This window comes from Salvelinus sp. IW2-2015, linkage group LG4q.1:29, assembly GCF_002910315.2.
Source record: "Salvelinus sp. IW2-2015 linkage group LG4q.1:29, ASM291031v2, whole genome shotgun sequence".
Taxonomy (NCBI): Eukaryota; Metazoa; Chordata; class Actinopteri; order Salmoniformes; family Salmonidae; genus Salvelinus; species Salvelinus sp. IW2-2015.
The window spans coordinates 59,799,171-59,815,050 of NC_036842.1; the positions used below are offsets into that span (position 1 = coordinate 59,799,171).

The 15,880-nt window shown below is 43.7% G+C and overlaps 1 protein-coding gene across 1 annotated transcript in view; it reads left to right on the forward strand.

The window, feature by feature from the left end:
- The window catches only part of LOC111962261 (cytosolic carboxypeptidase 4), a 141,188-nt gene that overhangs the window by 81,834 nt on the left and 43,474 nt on the right, over nucleotides 1–15,880 (forward strand). Inside the window, exon 20 of the mRNA XM_070442990.1 lies at nucleotides 15,243–15,372. Coding sequence (XP_070299091.1) covers nucleotides 15,243–15,372 — 130 coding nt within the window. The remainder of the gene's footprint in view (nucleotides 1–15,242; nucleotides 15,373–15,880) is intronic.

Here is a 15,880-nt window from a genome sequence, read left to right on the forward strand (position 1 = left end):
GTCAGTTAAGAACAAATTCTTATTTTCAATGACGGCCTAGGAACAGTGGGTTAACTGCCTTGTTCAGGGGAAGAACGACAGATTTGTACCTTGTCAGCTCGGGGATTCGATCTTGCAACCCTTCAGTTACTAGTCCAACGCTCTAACCACTAGGCTACGCTGCCGGTCTGATATACCACGGCCGTCAGCCAATCAGCATTCAGGGCTCGAACCACCGAGTTTATAATGCTTATTAGACTACGAAGTGTAACACGAGGCAATATGTTAGCTCGTTTGATATGGATAACAACAGTAATCTGCACAATATTTCAATTTTCAACTGTATTTCATTATCTTTTTAGCTCTGTGTCTGAAACAGTACCTATTTTACAAGTAGCCAACAACACTGCCCCAATCACAGGAGAGGTCTCTGATTGTCATCTCAGCCATTCATTTCGACATGTACTGGAACATCAGAATAAGCTTTTTATGTAACCTTGGTCTGTCAAGCTAAACCACAGCCACTCTAACAATTCACTATGTATTTCTTCCTCCGAAGCTCCAATTTGATGCTGCATAAATGAACTACTCAGATGAGCCCAAGTTATTTCAGAGTGAAACAGGCCAATTAGACCGTGGAGGTCAGTGCTCGTTCGGTAGAACTAGGCTTAGACGCGGAATAAATAAAGGAAATGCGGGAGCCACATTGACAGAGACAGTGGTGTCATTACCTAGTTATGTGTTTCCAGGACAGGAGATGGGCACTCTGTCTGTCTGATGGAATGGGGACAGGGAATGCTAGAACTCTCATAGTTTCCATTCCATTTCCCTCTTTTTGGTGAGACTCGGAGGCGAGGGACGACACTTTCTTGACTTTTAACTAAATTGATTACGGTATCTGGCTTCAACTACCATTGTTATTCTGGGCTGAGAAAACATATGCACAACAACTGGACAGAAATGTGCAGACGACAAATGCGAGTGGAACACATTTTCCTGAGACTGTGATCAGTCAATAATAATCCCTCTGCATGTGTTTTCTCTTGCAATAACGATGCTGATCAGAATCCTATACATCCATTGCATTGACATTTGGTTAGAGCCATGTTGACCTTTACAAAGTCGAACTTGTTGTTTCACTCTTCTAGAAATGTGTACAGGTTCCTTGCTGGCTGCTCTATGGTATCGAACTAATAACAATCAATGTGACCATGGTCCTCCTATTGCAGTGAAGACCAAGAGTATTTACATACATCAATACCACAGAGCATCCGCTCTTGGCTCTCACTGCTCAACACTCCATAGAAACACATTCAATACCTAGCACATTTATATGACTTTTTACTTGTCCTGTCCGTGTTATCAGCCTACTTCATACTGGCACTTCATAAAGAGATGCACTAGATAAGACCATGAGTGATAGACAAGCACCCTATGAGGCTCTCATAATCATCTCCTCCAGATTGGCTGTAGAAAGCATCCCTTCCATCCCACCGCCCACGTGCCCCTGTGGCTAAGCTGTTTCAGTAGGAGGAAGGGTTCTGAGGGGTGAAAGATAACAGGTGGAGGGTCTCAGCTTGCCTCCAAGGTTGTTTGACCTGTTAGCTCCATCACTGTGATTAACATAGTGGTGACATGGTGGTCTTCTGAGTGGCAGGCAGTGTGGAGGGTGTTTCACATGAAACCCTGATGAAGACAGCTTGATGTCGAGACGTTGGTAAATAAATGATTGCATCAGAGCTTTTAGAGTGCGGTTTTCCTTTTCTAAAGGATGAGCTCTGCCATCAGGGACGTGCACCACCAGGGTGAGCTCTACCATCAGGGACATGCACCACCAGGGTGAGCTCTACCATCAGGGACATGGACCACCAGGGTGAGCTCTAGCCATAGGACATTGGACCACCAGGGTGAGCTCTGCATCAGGGACATGGACCACCAGGGTAAGCTCTGCCATCAGGGACATGCACCACCAGGGTGAGCTCTACCATCAGGGACATGCACCACCAGGGTGAGCTCTACCATCAGGGACATGGACACCAGGGTGAGCTTTACCATCAGGGACATGCACCACCAGGGTGAGCTCTGCCATCAGGGACATACCACAGGGTGAGCTCTACCATCAGGGACATGGACCACAGGGTGAGCTTTACCATCAGGGACATGCACCACCAGGGTGAGTCTCGCCATCAGGACATGCACCACCAGGGGGGGCTCCATCAGGACATGGACCACCAGGGTGAGCTCTACCATCAGGGACATGGACCACCAGGGTGAGCTCTACCATAGGGTGCACCACCAGGGTGAGCTCTGCCATCAGGGACATGGACCGCCAGGGTGAGCTCTATCATCAGGGACATGGACCACCAGGGTGAGCTCTGCCATCAGGACGTGCACCACCAGGGTGAGCTCTACCATCAGGGACATGACCCACCAGGGGTAGCTCTGCCATCAGGGACATGACCACCAGGTGAGCTCTGCCATCAGGGACATGCACCACCAGGGTGAGCTCTACCATCAGGGACATGCAACCACAGGTGAGCTCTACCATCAGGACATGGACCACCAGGGTGAGCTTTACCATCAGGGACATACACCACCAGGGTGAGCTCTGCCATCAGGACATGCACCACAGGGTGAGCTCTACCATCAGGGACATGGACCACCAGGGTAGCTTTACCATCAGGGACATGCACCACAGGTGAGCTCTGCCATACGGACATGCACCCAGGGGGGGCTCTACCATCAGGGACATGGACCACCAGGGTGAGCTCTACCATCAGGGACATGGACCACCAGGGTGAGCTCTACATCAGGGACATGCACCACAGGGTGAGCTCTGCCATCAGGGACATGGACCACCAGGGTGAGCTCTACCATCAGGGACATGGACCACCAGGGTGAGCTCTGCCATCAGGGACGTGCACACCAGGGTGAGCTCTACCATCAGGGACACGGACCACCAGGGTGCTTTACCACAGGGACATGCACCACCAGGGTGAGCTCTGCCATCAGGGACATGCACCACCAGGGTGAGCTCTACCATCAGGGACATGGACCACAGGTGAGCTCTACCATCAGGGACATGCACCACCAGGGTGAGCTCTGCATCAGGGACATGCACACCAGGGTGAGCTCTACCATCAGGGACATGGACCACCAGGGTGAGCTCTGCCATCAGGGACATGCCACCAGGGTGAGCTCTGCATCAGGGACATGCACCACCAGGATGAGCTCTGCCATCAGGACATGCACCACCAGGATGAGCTCTGCCATCAGGGACATGGACACCAGGGTGAGCTCTGCCATCAGGGACATGCACCACCAGGGTGAGCTCTGCCATCAGGGACATGCACACAGGTGAGCTCTGCCATCAGGGACATGCACCACCAGGGTGAGCTCTGCCATCAGGGACATGCACCACCAGGATGCCAAGGATAAAAGATGACGTGTATGTTTACTACATTCTAATGGAGAAAATAGAGTGTAATGCCTGGTTTTGTTGTGTCTCACAGCAAACAGTGCATTGTAAAGGTTAGATACTGGTCCTTAGAGAGGTCATTAGGGTTTGTCTAGCAGCCCCCTACAGTATAATCTAAAATCTATTTTTTGTTACTTTAACAATGTGCACTTTACCCCTAATGTCTATTTCGTAACATCCAGGACAGGCAGGACAAATGAATTATGTTATTTCAGTAACACATCCACACAACATATTTATTGAAGAGACTCTGATGAGTGGTAAGATCAATCATAAGAGCTACTCTCACTGTCTCACAAAGCCACCTCTATTTCAGCAAGAACCCAGCCCAGAGGGAAGAGCCCTAGAAGGAGGCTGAGCCCCTCTACTAGTTTTGAAGCCTTTGCACTTAAATGTTTAATGATCTGGATATTAATCTTCTGTAATGAGGCATTCATTCTACTTCCTGAATCATTTCACCTATTTTTAATTTTAATTATTGGCTAAACAAAAGCAAACTAAAGCATACAACTGGGTAATAACAAAATGTTGCCATGGTGTGTTTGGCATGAAGCTAAAATCCCGGCAGGCCTCTATACTGGATGTCAATGGGCTGTGTGGAGGGCCATAGACCGACAGCAGTTCTCAGATGAGCAGCAGTACCTCACCACCAGCAACAATACAGGGCCTATGTAGGGTTAAGATCATCGTTAGAACCATCTTACGATGTATCTTTAGTAGCCTAACAGTTTCCCCAAAACATTGTTTCTAAATTTGGACTTGAAAACACTTTTAGTTTACCGACTGCCTCAGACCACTGGTAGAACAACTAAGTGCATTGTTAGATGCTTTTCTCCATCACTTTATAGGGAAAGGGGGATCCCTAGTTAGTTGTACAACTGAATACATTCAACTGAAATGTGTCTTCCAAATTGAACCCAACCCCTCTGAATCAGAGAGGTACAGGGAGCTGCCTTAATCAACATCCACGTCATCGGCACCCAGGGAACAGTGGCACCCAGGGAACTGCTTTGCTCAGGGGCAGAACATCTTTTACCTTGCCAGTTCAGGGATTCGATCCAGCAACCTTTCGGTTACTGGCCCAATGCTCCTACAAACTAGGCTAACTTCCTTCCCTCTTTTTACACAGAAGATATATCAGCAAAACACAGAATCAAGAGGTTTATCTGTCTCTCTGTGACTGCCGATAACTTCAGAACGAAGTTGACTACAAATAGCCTACAACGTTGCCAATGTCTTTGCAATTGTTACAAACAAGCGAAGAATAAAACAATCCTTAAAATGAAAACGGAGATGACTGCATAAGATAGATACTGTAAATTATAGGCTACATAGCCCTATATTTCGATCACATTGAAATATATTTTATGTTCATTCAATTGAATTCTATTTAGCTAATTCTCAGCTACTGTCTGTCATTTTTGTCTCAATATATTTCATGATGTGTAGCATAACATGTACGCAATGATGTGCCAAATCTCTGATTTAGTGCATTGTTATGGGGTGCGTACTAGAATAATCCACCTCAATATTTGCAGCCATAGGTGGTAATATCTCTCTAGGAGCTGATCCGTATGTCATGACTTCCGCCGAAGTCGGCCCTTCTCCTTGTTCGGGTGGTGTTCGGCGGTCGACGTCACCGGCTTTCTAGTCACCATCGATCCATTTTTCAGTTTCGTTTTGTTTTGTCTGTATTTTACACACCTGGTTTCAATTCCCCCCATCATGTTCCCTATTTAACCCTCTGTCTTTCATTTATGTTTGTCCGTGATTGTTTGTGCGTTAGGTGTTGTATTTGATACGTGTCCGTATCTGTTTCTTTTCCATTTGTGGAATTGTGCATATATTTTGAGTAAAAACTCTGTGGTTTCGCTCAGACCTGTGTCCTGCGTTTGACTCCATACATTCTCCGCACACAACCCTGACACCGTAGGCAGTATTGTGGAATAATTCGAATGCTATTTGAATGGAGAAAAATGATCAGAGCGCAGCACTGTTTTTCTTTCAATCCTCTCCGTATTGACACACGGTGCAATGACACACTGCTTCTTTAGGAAACACTATTCAAAAGTTGGCTCGTAAATAACGAAGCATCTGGTACGATCATCGTAATGCTTAACTTACATCACAACTGGGAAACGAGGCCCAGACCTGCTCAGGTGTCTTCAGAGCCCCTAACAGCATGGGCATGTGAATATGCATGACTGCTCTCTGGCCAACTGCTGGGAGCATGTTATCTCAGCCACTAGAGACATTCTATGGAGAGGATTCTGAAGTGTTGAAGATGAATCATTTAGCATATTTTAAAATATTATGGGGGTAAGAAAAAAAATAGCTATTTGTACAATAACAGTTTGACTTTGCCTTTGGAAGAAAGATGTAGAGATTAATAAGAACAGAAATATGAATAAACAGAGTGAGTTTAAAAGCTATGAATTTCCTGGGGACTGTAATGGGATAGCCTTTGAAGAGCAGATAATGAAACTTCATTCACATGACTATTCAAATCAAGTGCAAAAACAGGCAATAGAACGGAGACACACTCCTATTTCCTTCAGCTCGTATTGCATTGGTAGGAGGAACAACTTTTGTTACTCAGACACAGGCAGCGTGTGTGTGTGTGTGTGTGTGTGTGCGTGTGCGTGTGCGCGTGTGCGCGTGTGTGTGTGTGTGTCTTTAGAGGTGGCCATGTGTGCTGAAATGAGGATATGTGTGTTTTCCCAGAGCCAGAGTAAGCTGCTGCTCATGTTGTGTTCAGTTCATTTCCCTCTCTGTCTGGTATAACACAAAGAGAAGCCACATCCTGCGGTATCACAGGTCAGAGAGGACCACTCAACCCTCATCTAATGTCCTCTCAACGCGAGGGTAGTTTACAGATAATGACAATAATGTGATGTTTTAGTTTTTCATTTTATTCTGTTATTCCGAATCCCTTATCATAGTTGTATACTGCAATTTATACTGTATGCGTACTTGACAAAAGTACATCATAAAATTTGATATAACAGGGCAATATAATGAGCTGTTCTGATTGCAGTTGTATTAGAGCATCATTTGAATGGGATTTTAAAATGTATACAATGAGTCTTGTTTATTTGAATATTCAATACAAATGGTTTTTGTCTTCTCCTCAGAGCTCCACATCAAGGGAGATACTTAACAACCTCCCATGACTTTTCCCTCGGCAGAATGATTGTGCCCAGCAGGCACGAATAAGCAAACAAATGAATATTCAAAACAAAGCCATCCCCCATCTCTATGCTTTGCACACAGGTGATAATACAGTCAGTCCGACCCAGCCATGCACAACAGAAGAAGCTCCGTCAAAACAACTGACAGGCCCTGCTTTAAATCCACTGTGAGATTTGAAAGGTAGAGAGAGGATCCAGGAGAGAGGGGGTGGGTGAAGTAGGCACTTGAAACACAACTCAACTGCTGGCTTCGCGCTTCACTCAGGCTTGTTGTGGTGGATTGTGGGACGGCAGTCACTAGTAAATAATGCACAGGCGCAATGGCGGACGTGTCTGAAACAGCCCAGCCAATCTAGAGTTCCAAGAGAAGATGTAGACTAAATGGCTGTAGAGTAAAGCAATAAGACATGATGATGTGGGTGTTGCTGCAGTTATTGGCATAGTGGTGCTGAGTGAGGTTGCCTGGCACTGCCTATCAGCATAGTTGTCACATTGGTGTTCTAGATTATTTGAAGATCCAGTGCCAGAAGTCTCCACTTGCTTCAGTGTTTCTACAGTATGATTCTCCATTGTGGAGAATAGATGCATATAACTGATATGAGTTCTAAGGATATTTTCATATTTGGGCTCTCAGAGTACATCAGTGTAAGACAGTCAGTAAGAGGTTCAGAGACGGCTTTGAACTCCGGTATGGAGGAGACGCTGGATCCGTTAGCTTAACGGAGAGCAGAGTTTTTGCATTTAAGAGCATTTCAAAACTAACTATCTTCCCAGCAGCTGTCGTCTGCACTTACGTCTCTCCTCTCAGACATCCCGAGGGACACGTCAATCACACAGACAGAATGTAGCAGCAGCCAGAGTTCTGTTAGGGTTTCCATGGGCATCATCTGAAGAGATGAATGCCTGAGTCGAAAATGGTTTAAAGCTATCAGGCAATATTATGGAAGGACACGCTTTGTGTAACAAGCAGAAGCTTTGTTATTATCTCTCTCAAGGTAAATAGAGGGAAATGATACAAAAGAGGATTTAGACATTTTCAGGTGTTTGTTTTCAGTGAGGTAAGAAATGACCTAATTTTTTTGTTATGTGAACACAAGGTTTATGCTTTTTCCTGTATACAGTAGGCCTGCCTGGTCTCCGGTGATTTGGTTATGCAAGTTTCCCTCCTTGGCAACATCACAGAGATGAAGCACCAGGCAACGGTGTCAGAACCAATCAGCTCCAGTCTATGCTTTCCACAGAGGTGACAGATCGTTATTATTTATCCAAATCGTACTAAGCTTCACAATTACATCATTAATTTGGTTAAAATGACCTTTTTATTTGAGTCATTGAGCAGAACGTTTTAACATTGGATGAATAGCTGATTAATCTTTCAACTGGACAAACAGGGGAAATGTGATTGCCACAATTGGAGTGAGTAACAGAGAAATGTTGGTATTGTTGACATAGCTTTGATGATTTCCCGCCACACGTTGAATTTTTAACACCAGGTTGAGTAAAAGCCTTCTAGGCCCTTCAAATGAGATACTATACCAGCTAGCTATGATCATTTTTAGGCCATTGATGTGACGAATAGGCTATACTGTGATAGAAAAAAAACAGTCATTATTCATGGTCTTGTGTTGATGCACAAATTTCAACATTTATATGGTTGTAGCTTATCTGTCTAGCTATGAACACTATATATACAAAATAATTTGGACACCCCTTCAAATTAGTGGATTCGGCTATTTCAGCCTCACCGGCTGCTGACAGGTGTATAAAATTGAGCACACAACCATGCAATCTCCATAGACAAACATTGGCAGCAGAATGGCCTTACTGAAGAGCTCAGTGACTTTCAATGAGGCACCGTCATAGGATGCCACCTTTCCTACAAGTCAGTTCATCAAATGTCTGCCCTGCTAGAGCTGCCAACTGTAAGTGCTATTATTGTGAAGTGGAAACGTCTAGGAGCAACAACGGGTCAACCGCAAAGTGGTAAGCCACACAAGCTCACAGAAAAGGGCTGAAGTGCATAAAAATAGTCTGTCCTCGGTTGCAACACTCACTACCGAGTTCCAAACTGCCTCTGGAAGCAACGTCAGCACAAGAACTGTTCGTCGGGAGCTTCATGAAATGGTTTTTCATGGCCGAGCAGTCGCACACAAGCCTAAGATCACCATGCGCAATGCCAAGTGTCAGCTGGAGTGGTGTAAAGCTCGTCGCCGTTGGACTCTGGAGTAGTGGAAACACATTCTCTGGAGTCATGAATCACGCTTCACCATCTGGCAGTCCGACGGACAAATCTGGGTTTGGCGGAAGCCAGGAGAACGCTAGTGCCAACTGTAAAGTTTGGTGGCCGAGGAATAATGGTCTTAGGCCCCTTAGTTCCAGTGAAGGGAAATCTTAACGCTACAGCATACAATGACATTCTAGACGATTCTGTGCTTCCAACTTTGTGGCAACAGTTTGGGGAAGGCCCTTTCCTGTTTAAGCATGACAATGCCCCCGTGCACAAAGCGAGGTCCATACAAAAATGGTTTGTCGAAATCGGTGTGGAAGAACTTGACTGGCCTGCACAGAGCCCTGACCTCAACCCCATTGAACACCTTTGGGATAAATTGGAATGCCGACTGCGAGCCAGGCCTAATCGCCCCACATCAGTGCCCGACCTTACTAATGCTCTTGAGGCTGAATAGAAGCAAGTCCCTGCAACAATGTTCCAACATCTAGTGAAAAGCCCTCCTAGAAGAGTGGAGGCTGTAATGGCAGCAAAGGGGGGACCAACCATGTAGTGTATCTTCTCTCATTGACCTGAATATGAAATGGCATTTTGTTCTCTTTGAGTGCATCAACCATCAATCGCATGATCTTCATCAACCTCTCTCCTGCTCTGCTCTCTATGGGCTGTATTTGTGTTGTTGATGGATGGAACATGTGTAACATTTGATGCTTTCTCCTGTGAAGAGGAGCCATGTGACATGTGTGTTCCATAGCTCAGACAGGACATTGATGTGTCAGATCAATCCGCAATGTATAGTATGTCCAAGAACCCATGACTCTTTCCTGGGAGGTCTGCCATGTCAGCCACATTTACAATCTCCTTTAAAGCCAGCCCATCCTCCATAGTGACAGCCGTGGCCACGGTCGGAGAGAGTGAGGGAGATGGGACGGAGGTGTCAAGGCTGCTCCCTCCCCTGCTCACCTGAGCCTCTATCCTCTATCTGTGAAGCCATCAGAGCACTCCAAACAAAAGGAAAATGAATTTCCACTTTCCAATTCCACCAGTTAATGGGACTCACCCATGTGCTGCCAGACAGAGCGCTTCCCCCTCCCAATAGTGATAAGAGCTCCAATATCTGCTCAATGTTTTCCATTAGTTTTAAATGATAAACTCTGGGATACAGTAACAGCGATTTTCCATCCTGGCAATGCTTAATGCTTAAATCCGAATCTGTGGCGTGGTGGGGTGCAGTGACTTTGAGGTCGAACTAAATGCTCATTGTTCACATCCATGTCTGATGGAGATTTGAGGGTGAAACTAGGATGTAACCCCATTAGACGGGGCATAGAAATCTATTCATCCCCCTGAACTGGCGACTCCCTGTAACAAAACTAAATTGAACTGTCTTTGTCTGGGATGTAAAGTGGACCCAGCGGCAGATTGCTTTGTTTGTAAAGGACAGGAGGTAGACTTCTGTGTCCAGGAGTAAAAAGACAATTTGAATTAATTCATTTTTTCATTTATTTCGAAAATTAATTCCGTCAAATGCTAAAAAGAGATGAAGGTTCTTTTTGTACCCTGACATCTGTTATAATGGTGACTGAAGAAATATCAGACTGTGTGAGACTACAAGTAAACACGTTGTATGAGAACAAGATAGTAGTGCCAGTCATCGACTTTGTGAATTTACAGAAAATCTGGCGATTGAGAGTATTGATTGCATAACACGTCAACCCTGTTACCTATAGATAGACAGGTTAGAAATGTTTCAACAATGTATTTTTTTTGCATTGAACTTCCACTCTTTTAAAAATGTATTTTTTATTTTTATTGAATATCAAAAACATATAATATAATATACTTGCAGTGACGCCACTCAACCATACCAGTCATCCAACAGACTCCCATTCAGAGAGACACACAGAAGCATCCAGGGTCAACACCCTGCTCAAGGGCACGTCGACAGATCTCCCACAAGGAGAATACGGGGACCCGAACCCTCCAAGATCCCCCCCACAGTTCCCCAAGAGCTGCCCCTCAACCATCCGAGATCCCTCCCACAGTTCTCCCCCAAGAAAAATAAATAAATAAATAATAATATGTCCATTCACCACTCCCAAGAACCCTACAATGCACCAACAACCAAGAAAATGAAGTAAAGAGAAAAAAGAAAAAGAGAAATCAACAATGCAAAAAAAACAAAGGACATCAAGGACAAGTAGAGGGCAGGGTCAACTCAAGGACAAGATCAAGGACAACTCGTATGGAATAGCCTTCATTTCTCAGAACAAGAATGGACTGACGAGTTTCAGAAGAAAGGTCTTTGTTTCTGGCAATTTTGAGCCTGTAATCGAACCCACAAATGCTGATGCTCCAGATACTCAACTAGTCTAAAGAAGGCCAGTTTTATTCCTTCTTTAATCAGGACAACAGTTTTCAGCTGTGCTAACATAATTGAAAAGGGTTTTCTAATGATCAATTAGCCTTTTAAAATGATCAACTTGGATTAGCTAACACAACGTGCCATTGGAACACAGGAATGATTGTTGCTGATAATGGGCCTATGTATGCCTATGTAGATATTCCATAAAAAATCTGCCGTTTCCAGCTACAATAGTAATTTACAACGTTAACACTGCCTACACTGTATTCTGATCAATTTGATGTTATTTTAATGGACAAAAAATGTGCTTTTCTTTCAAAAACCAGGACATTTCTAAGTGTCCCCAAACTTTGGTACGGTAGTGTATATCTTTCAAGTACGCTGTGATGTTTAACGTACAGTTTCAATCTATCTAATCGAATCCACAGATTGCGAGTTGAAGATAAATACTTTTACTAAGACTATTAGTATATTAGTGATTGACTGACCCGGTCTCTCCAGGTCTCCTATCAGTACTATTTCTTGGGTCAGTATAAGATCAATGTTATGCATTTTCAGCCACTTCCTCTCCTTGTTGTACACAACAAGCTTCCATTCCCTGTCACAAGGGGATTCATGACTGATTTAAGAGGAAATCATCAACCCTGTTATGGTCAATCCTGTTACTTTATTTGGCACTTAATGGGCAATTACTATCGTCATTTTTTTATTTAACGTCTTGAGATGGGAAACTTGTTTTTTAAATTAAGTTGGACATGACAGAATGTTAAAATTAAGTGAAATCAAACTTCTATTTTGACCAAGTTACACTTCTCAAAAAGCACCGAATCGGTGGAACGACCCAGCTGTTACTGTCAAAGATCTGAGTGACTCCCACATCCAACACACACAGAGAGATACACTCATTTAGTGTGATGTTGTATAGATAGACCATTATATTCCAATCCATTCACACGTGATCAACTCTGTTTCTAATTGGATCCTATAAGAACATTACTCCTGCTTGGGTAAAAATCTGTTGCAGCTCAGTCCTGCATTCTTGAACTTAAATACCGTATATCTGGGCAAAGTTTTTAGAGACGTTAGGAAGGCCTGGAGTACAATTTATGTCAGCAGAGATTTGTCAGGTTTCTGGTGTAACGGTAGTTGGCTCTTTCATCCCCAACCTGAAATGACTGAGGAACAAAATAATCACATGCGCAAAGATTCACTATAATGGATCAGTATCACACTGTGTTAATATGAGACGCATTGGAAAATTTACTTCAGATGAAGAGTTCACCATTCAAAGCTCACAAATCTGGCTTTAATGTATTATACTGTGCGTTATGACAAAATAGATCGAGCTACATTCATCATGTCCATCACTCTCCTGACATGTACGTATTAGATCCATACCCACCCACTTACTATTCCTAGTCATCCAGTTTGTTGAATTTGTGAGCATAATGTGGGATGGCCGGCGGACATCTTGCAGGCTGTGAAACGGGGACAGGCTGTCAGACTGTAACACCCAGTAAATGGAAACAAAATGCTCTGCTGCCCTCGCTCCTCATTGAATGGGAACTCAAAGGTCTTCATAAATTATTACTGTCATGAACAAAGCAGAGTTTAAAACTGAAAGATATAGTCTTTCATTTCTGTGTCATTTTCAGCAAAGCCTGTGGATTACCAAACTGCCTGGCAACAGAGGCTTTGTGATCAGATTGAATTAGAAGTTAAAGGCATGTCAAGAAGGATAATTCGCCAAGTGGAAACGATACCTCAACAGGAGGTCTACTCTGTTTTTGGGGAAGCTTTTTTGTGTTTGAATATACATTTGTACATAATATTATTGTCTTCTGTACAGCAAGTGAATAGATATAACTTTTACGATAGAGATGGGCAGTTGGTTGATGTCCACTCCAAAGGTCAGTGTCAGTTTGAGTACGTCGCTCCCAGAGAGCTTGGAAAGGTGCCCTTTCAACTGCTAGGTTGTTATGTTGAGATGACTATAGATTTTGATGTCTAATATTTAGGTGCATCAAAACTGGCCTGTAGCTTATTGCTGGGCAGACTGTATTTCAAACATATTATAGCTGGTCATATCAAATCTAATCTGGCCTTGGTCTGTTTCTGCTCTAGACAGTCAGTGTCATGGTCTTCACTGGTAGCTTCATTATGTGTACAAAACAATATCACGTTTATTCCCCTTGAAGTATCGTAAGGTATGGAAACTAACCAGAGGAGGCTGGTGGGAGGAGCTATAGGAGGACGGTTCATTATAATGGCTGGAATGGAATTAATGGAACAGAGTCGTGTGGTTTTCATATGTTTGATGTGTTTGATACCGTTCCATTTATTCCATTCCAGCCATTACAATGAACCGTCCTCCTCTGAACATATTAGTGAATATTACTTGATCCCATTTAATACATAGGATTGGCTAGATAAACACCTTTGTGACACGTTGTTCCACTTTTTCCCTGTGTGTTTTGCAGTCGTGCTGTAGAAATACCAACCAACAGTTCTCGCTCACCACTCAGTCCAATAGTTCTGAGGGTCCAGAACTCAGTAATCAATTGACATCTAACCTGCCAGGTCAGTGTTCTCTGCCTTGGCAGGTCCATGACAGGCTGTCAGTAAAGATTGGAAAGGCTGCCCTCTAGTTTGGCAAGCAATCACACGTTAAACACCCGTCATTTGCCCCTCTCATAAGTCATGGAAAATGATCAAGCTCCTGGCTAACGAAACATGAAGTTTTGCTTCTGGTGTAGCTGTTATCTGCTGAATTGTTTTTATTTTTACCATTTAGTTTGATAATTTAGGTGGATTTAGCACAATTTAGATTGTTTTTTCCCCCCTACTATGTGTGCATTGTATGTTCAAATTGAGCATGATATAAAATGTTGACTCAAACTGCTCTATGTTGCTCTACCATATCACACAAAAAGTTCTGAATGTTACACTTCAAAACGGAACACATGTGTTAGTGAACGTCTGCCACTAAATGCAGAAGTGCCTAATCTAACCTAAGAGCTGCACTGCCTGACAGTGTGGCACTCCCCAGATGAGTCTACCCTGTACTGACCTACAGTATAGCTCATCTGGACTGAGAGAGATGGAAATGAGTACAGGCTACTTTGAAAGCCAGCGACGATAGTTATCACCATTAAATGCAATGTAACACGGTATCATAAATGATGTGATACATTTTTCACCATAAATGTTCATTTGAGACATATAACTATTGATTTGAGAAAAACAGATCTTACTGTGGCTATGCTCATCTGGCTATAGGAACATGGCAATAGGATACTTTCGCCACGGTACATGAGACTGTACCTTTCCTCTATATTTTGTGTAAATGTTATGTCTTACTGCATTGACGTTAATAGGAGATTTCTGCATCACTTGAGTTGCCCGTGCAGCACAGGAGACTGCTGAGGGCAGAACGGCTTATAATAATGGCCGGAACGGATCAGATGGAATGGCATCAAACACCATGAAACCATGTGTTTGATGTATTTGATACAATTCCACTGATTCCACTCCAGTCATTACAACGAGCCCGTCCTCCCCAATTAAGGTGCCACCAACCTCTTGTGCTGTGCAGATCTCAAGTCAGATTTGGCCCTATGTGATTTGAGTTGCTGTGTGTTTAATACATCAGGTACTGTAAATGCTCTCTACATAATGCCTTTCCATTCAAAGGTCATTCATATGATTCCATGCCAAATGCAGGATAGACAGGATAGACATTCAGTATTGCATAAACAATCCTAAAATGGAGGGTATAATTTGACACTCTTGACTCAACTTGACTGCTACTGTATTGGTCTGCTTAGATCAAACTGAATCGGATCGCTATTGTTTGTAGGTGCTGATCTCGCAAACCCTGACATATGGATGATCACGTTAGGGTTTTGCAGATAAACGGCTTTGAGCTTTATGTTCGTAAAGAAGACTTGCATTATTCAGCAGTATACCTTACAGTATGTATCTCTGTTGTGTTGTAAACAGTCACCGCTGCTCTCTGAACGGTGAAGATCTCAACAGACAGTGGATGAAGCCTGATCCTGTTCTGAGCCCTACAATATACCACGCCAAGGGCTTCCTCTACTACCTCAACAGCATCGGCAGGACACCCCTGGTGAGACATGTCACTCAACAGCTCCACACTTCACTTCACAAGCATTTGTACAGTCTTAAAAAAAGGGTTCCAAAAGGGTTCTTCGGCTGTCCCCATAGGAGAACCCTTCTGGGTTCCATGGGGAACCTTCTGTGGAAAGGGTTTACAAAACCCAAAACGCTTCTACCTGGAACCAAAAAGGGTTCTCCTTTGGGGACAGCCGAAAAAAACGTGTAGGTTCTAGATAGCACTTTTTTCTAAGAGTGTAGAACAAATAGATAGCTCTCTTTCACTCTCTCGCTTTCTCTCTCTCTCTCTCTACCCTACCCTCTCACAGAAATACTCAGAGACAGCACATGCATTGCTTTGACAATAATTTGATGCAAAAGCACTTATGTTGTTCATTCAGATATATAACTCAACATCCCTGGTCAATCTGATTCACCTCCCCTGAACTTTGTGTTGTTCATTCAGATATATAACTCAACATCCCTGGTCTATCTGATTCACCTCCCCTGAACTTTGTGTT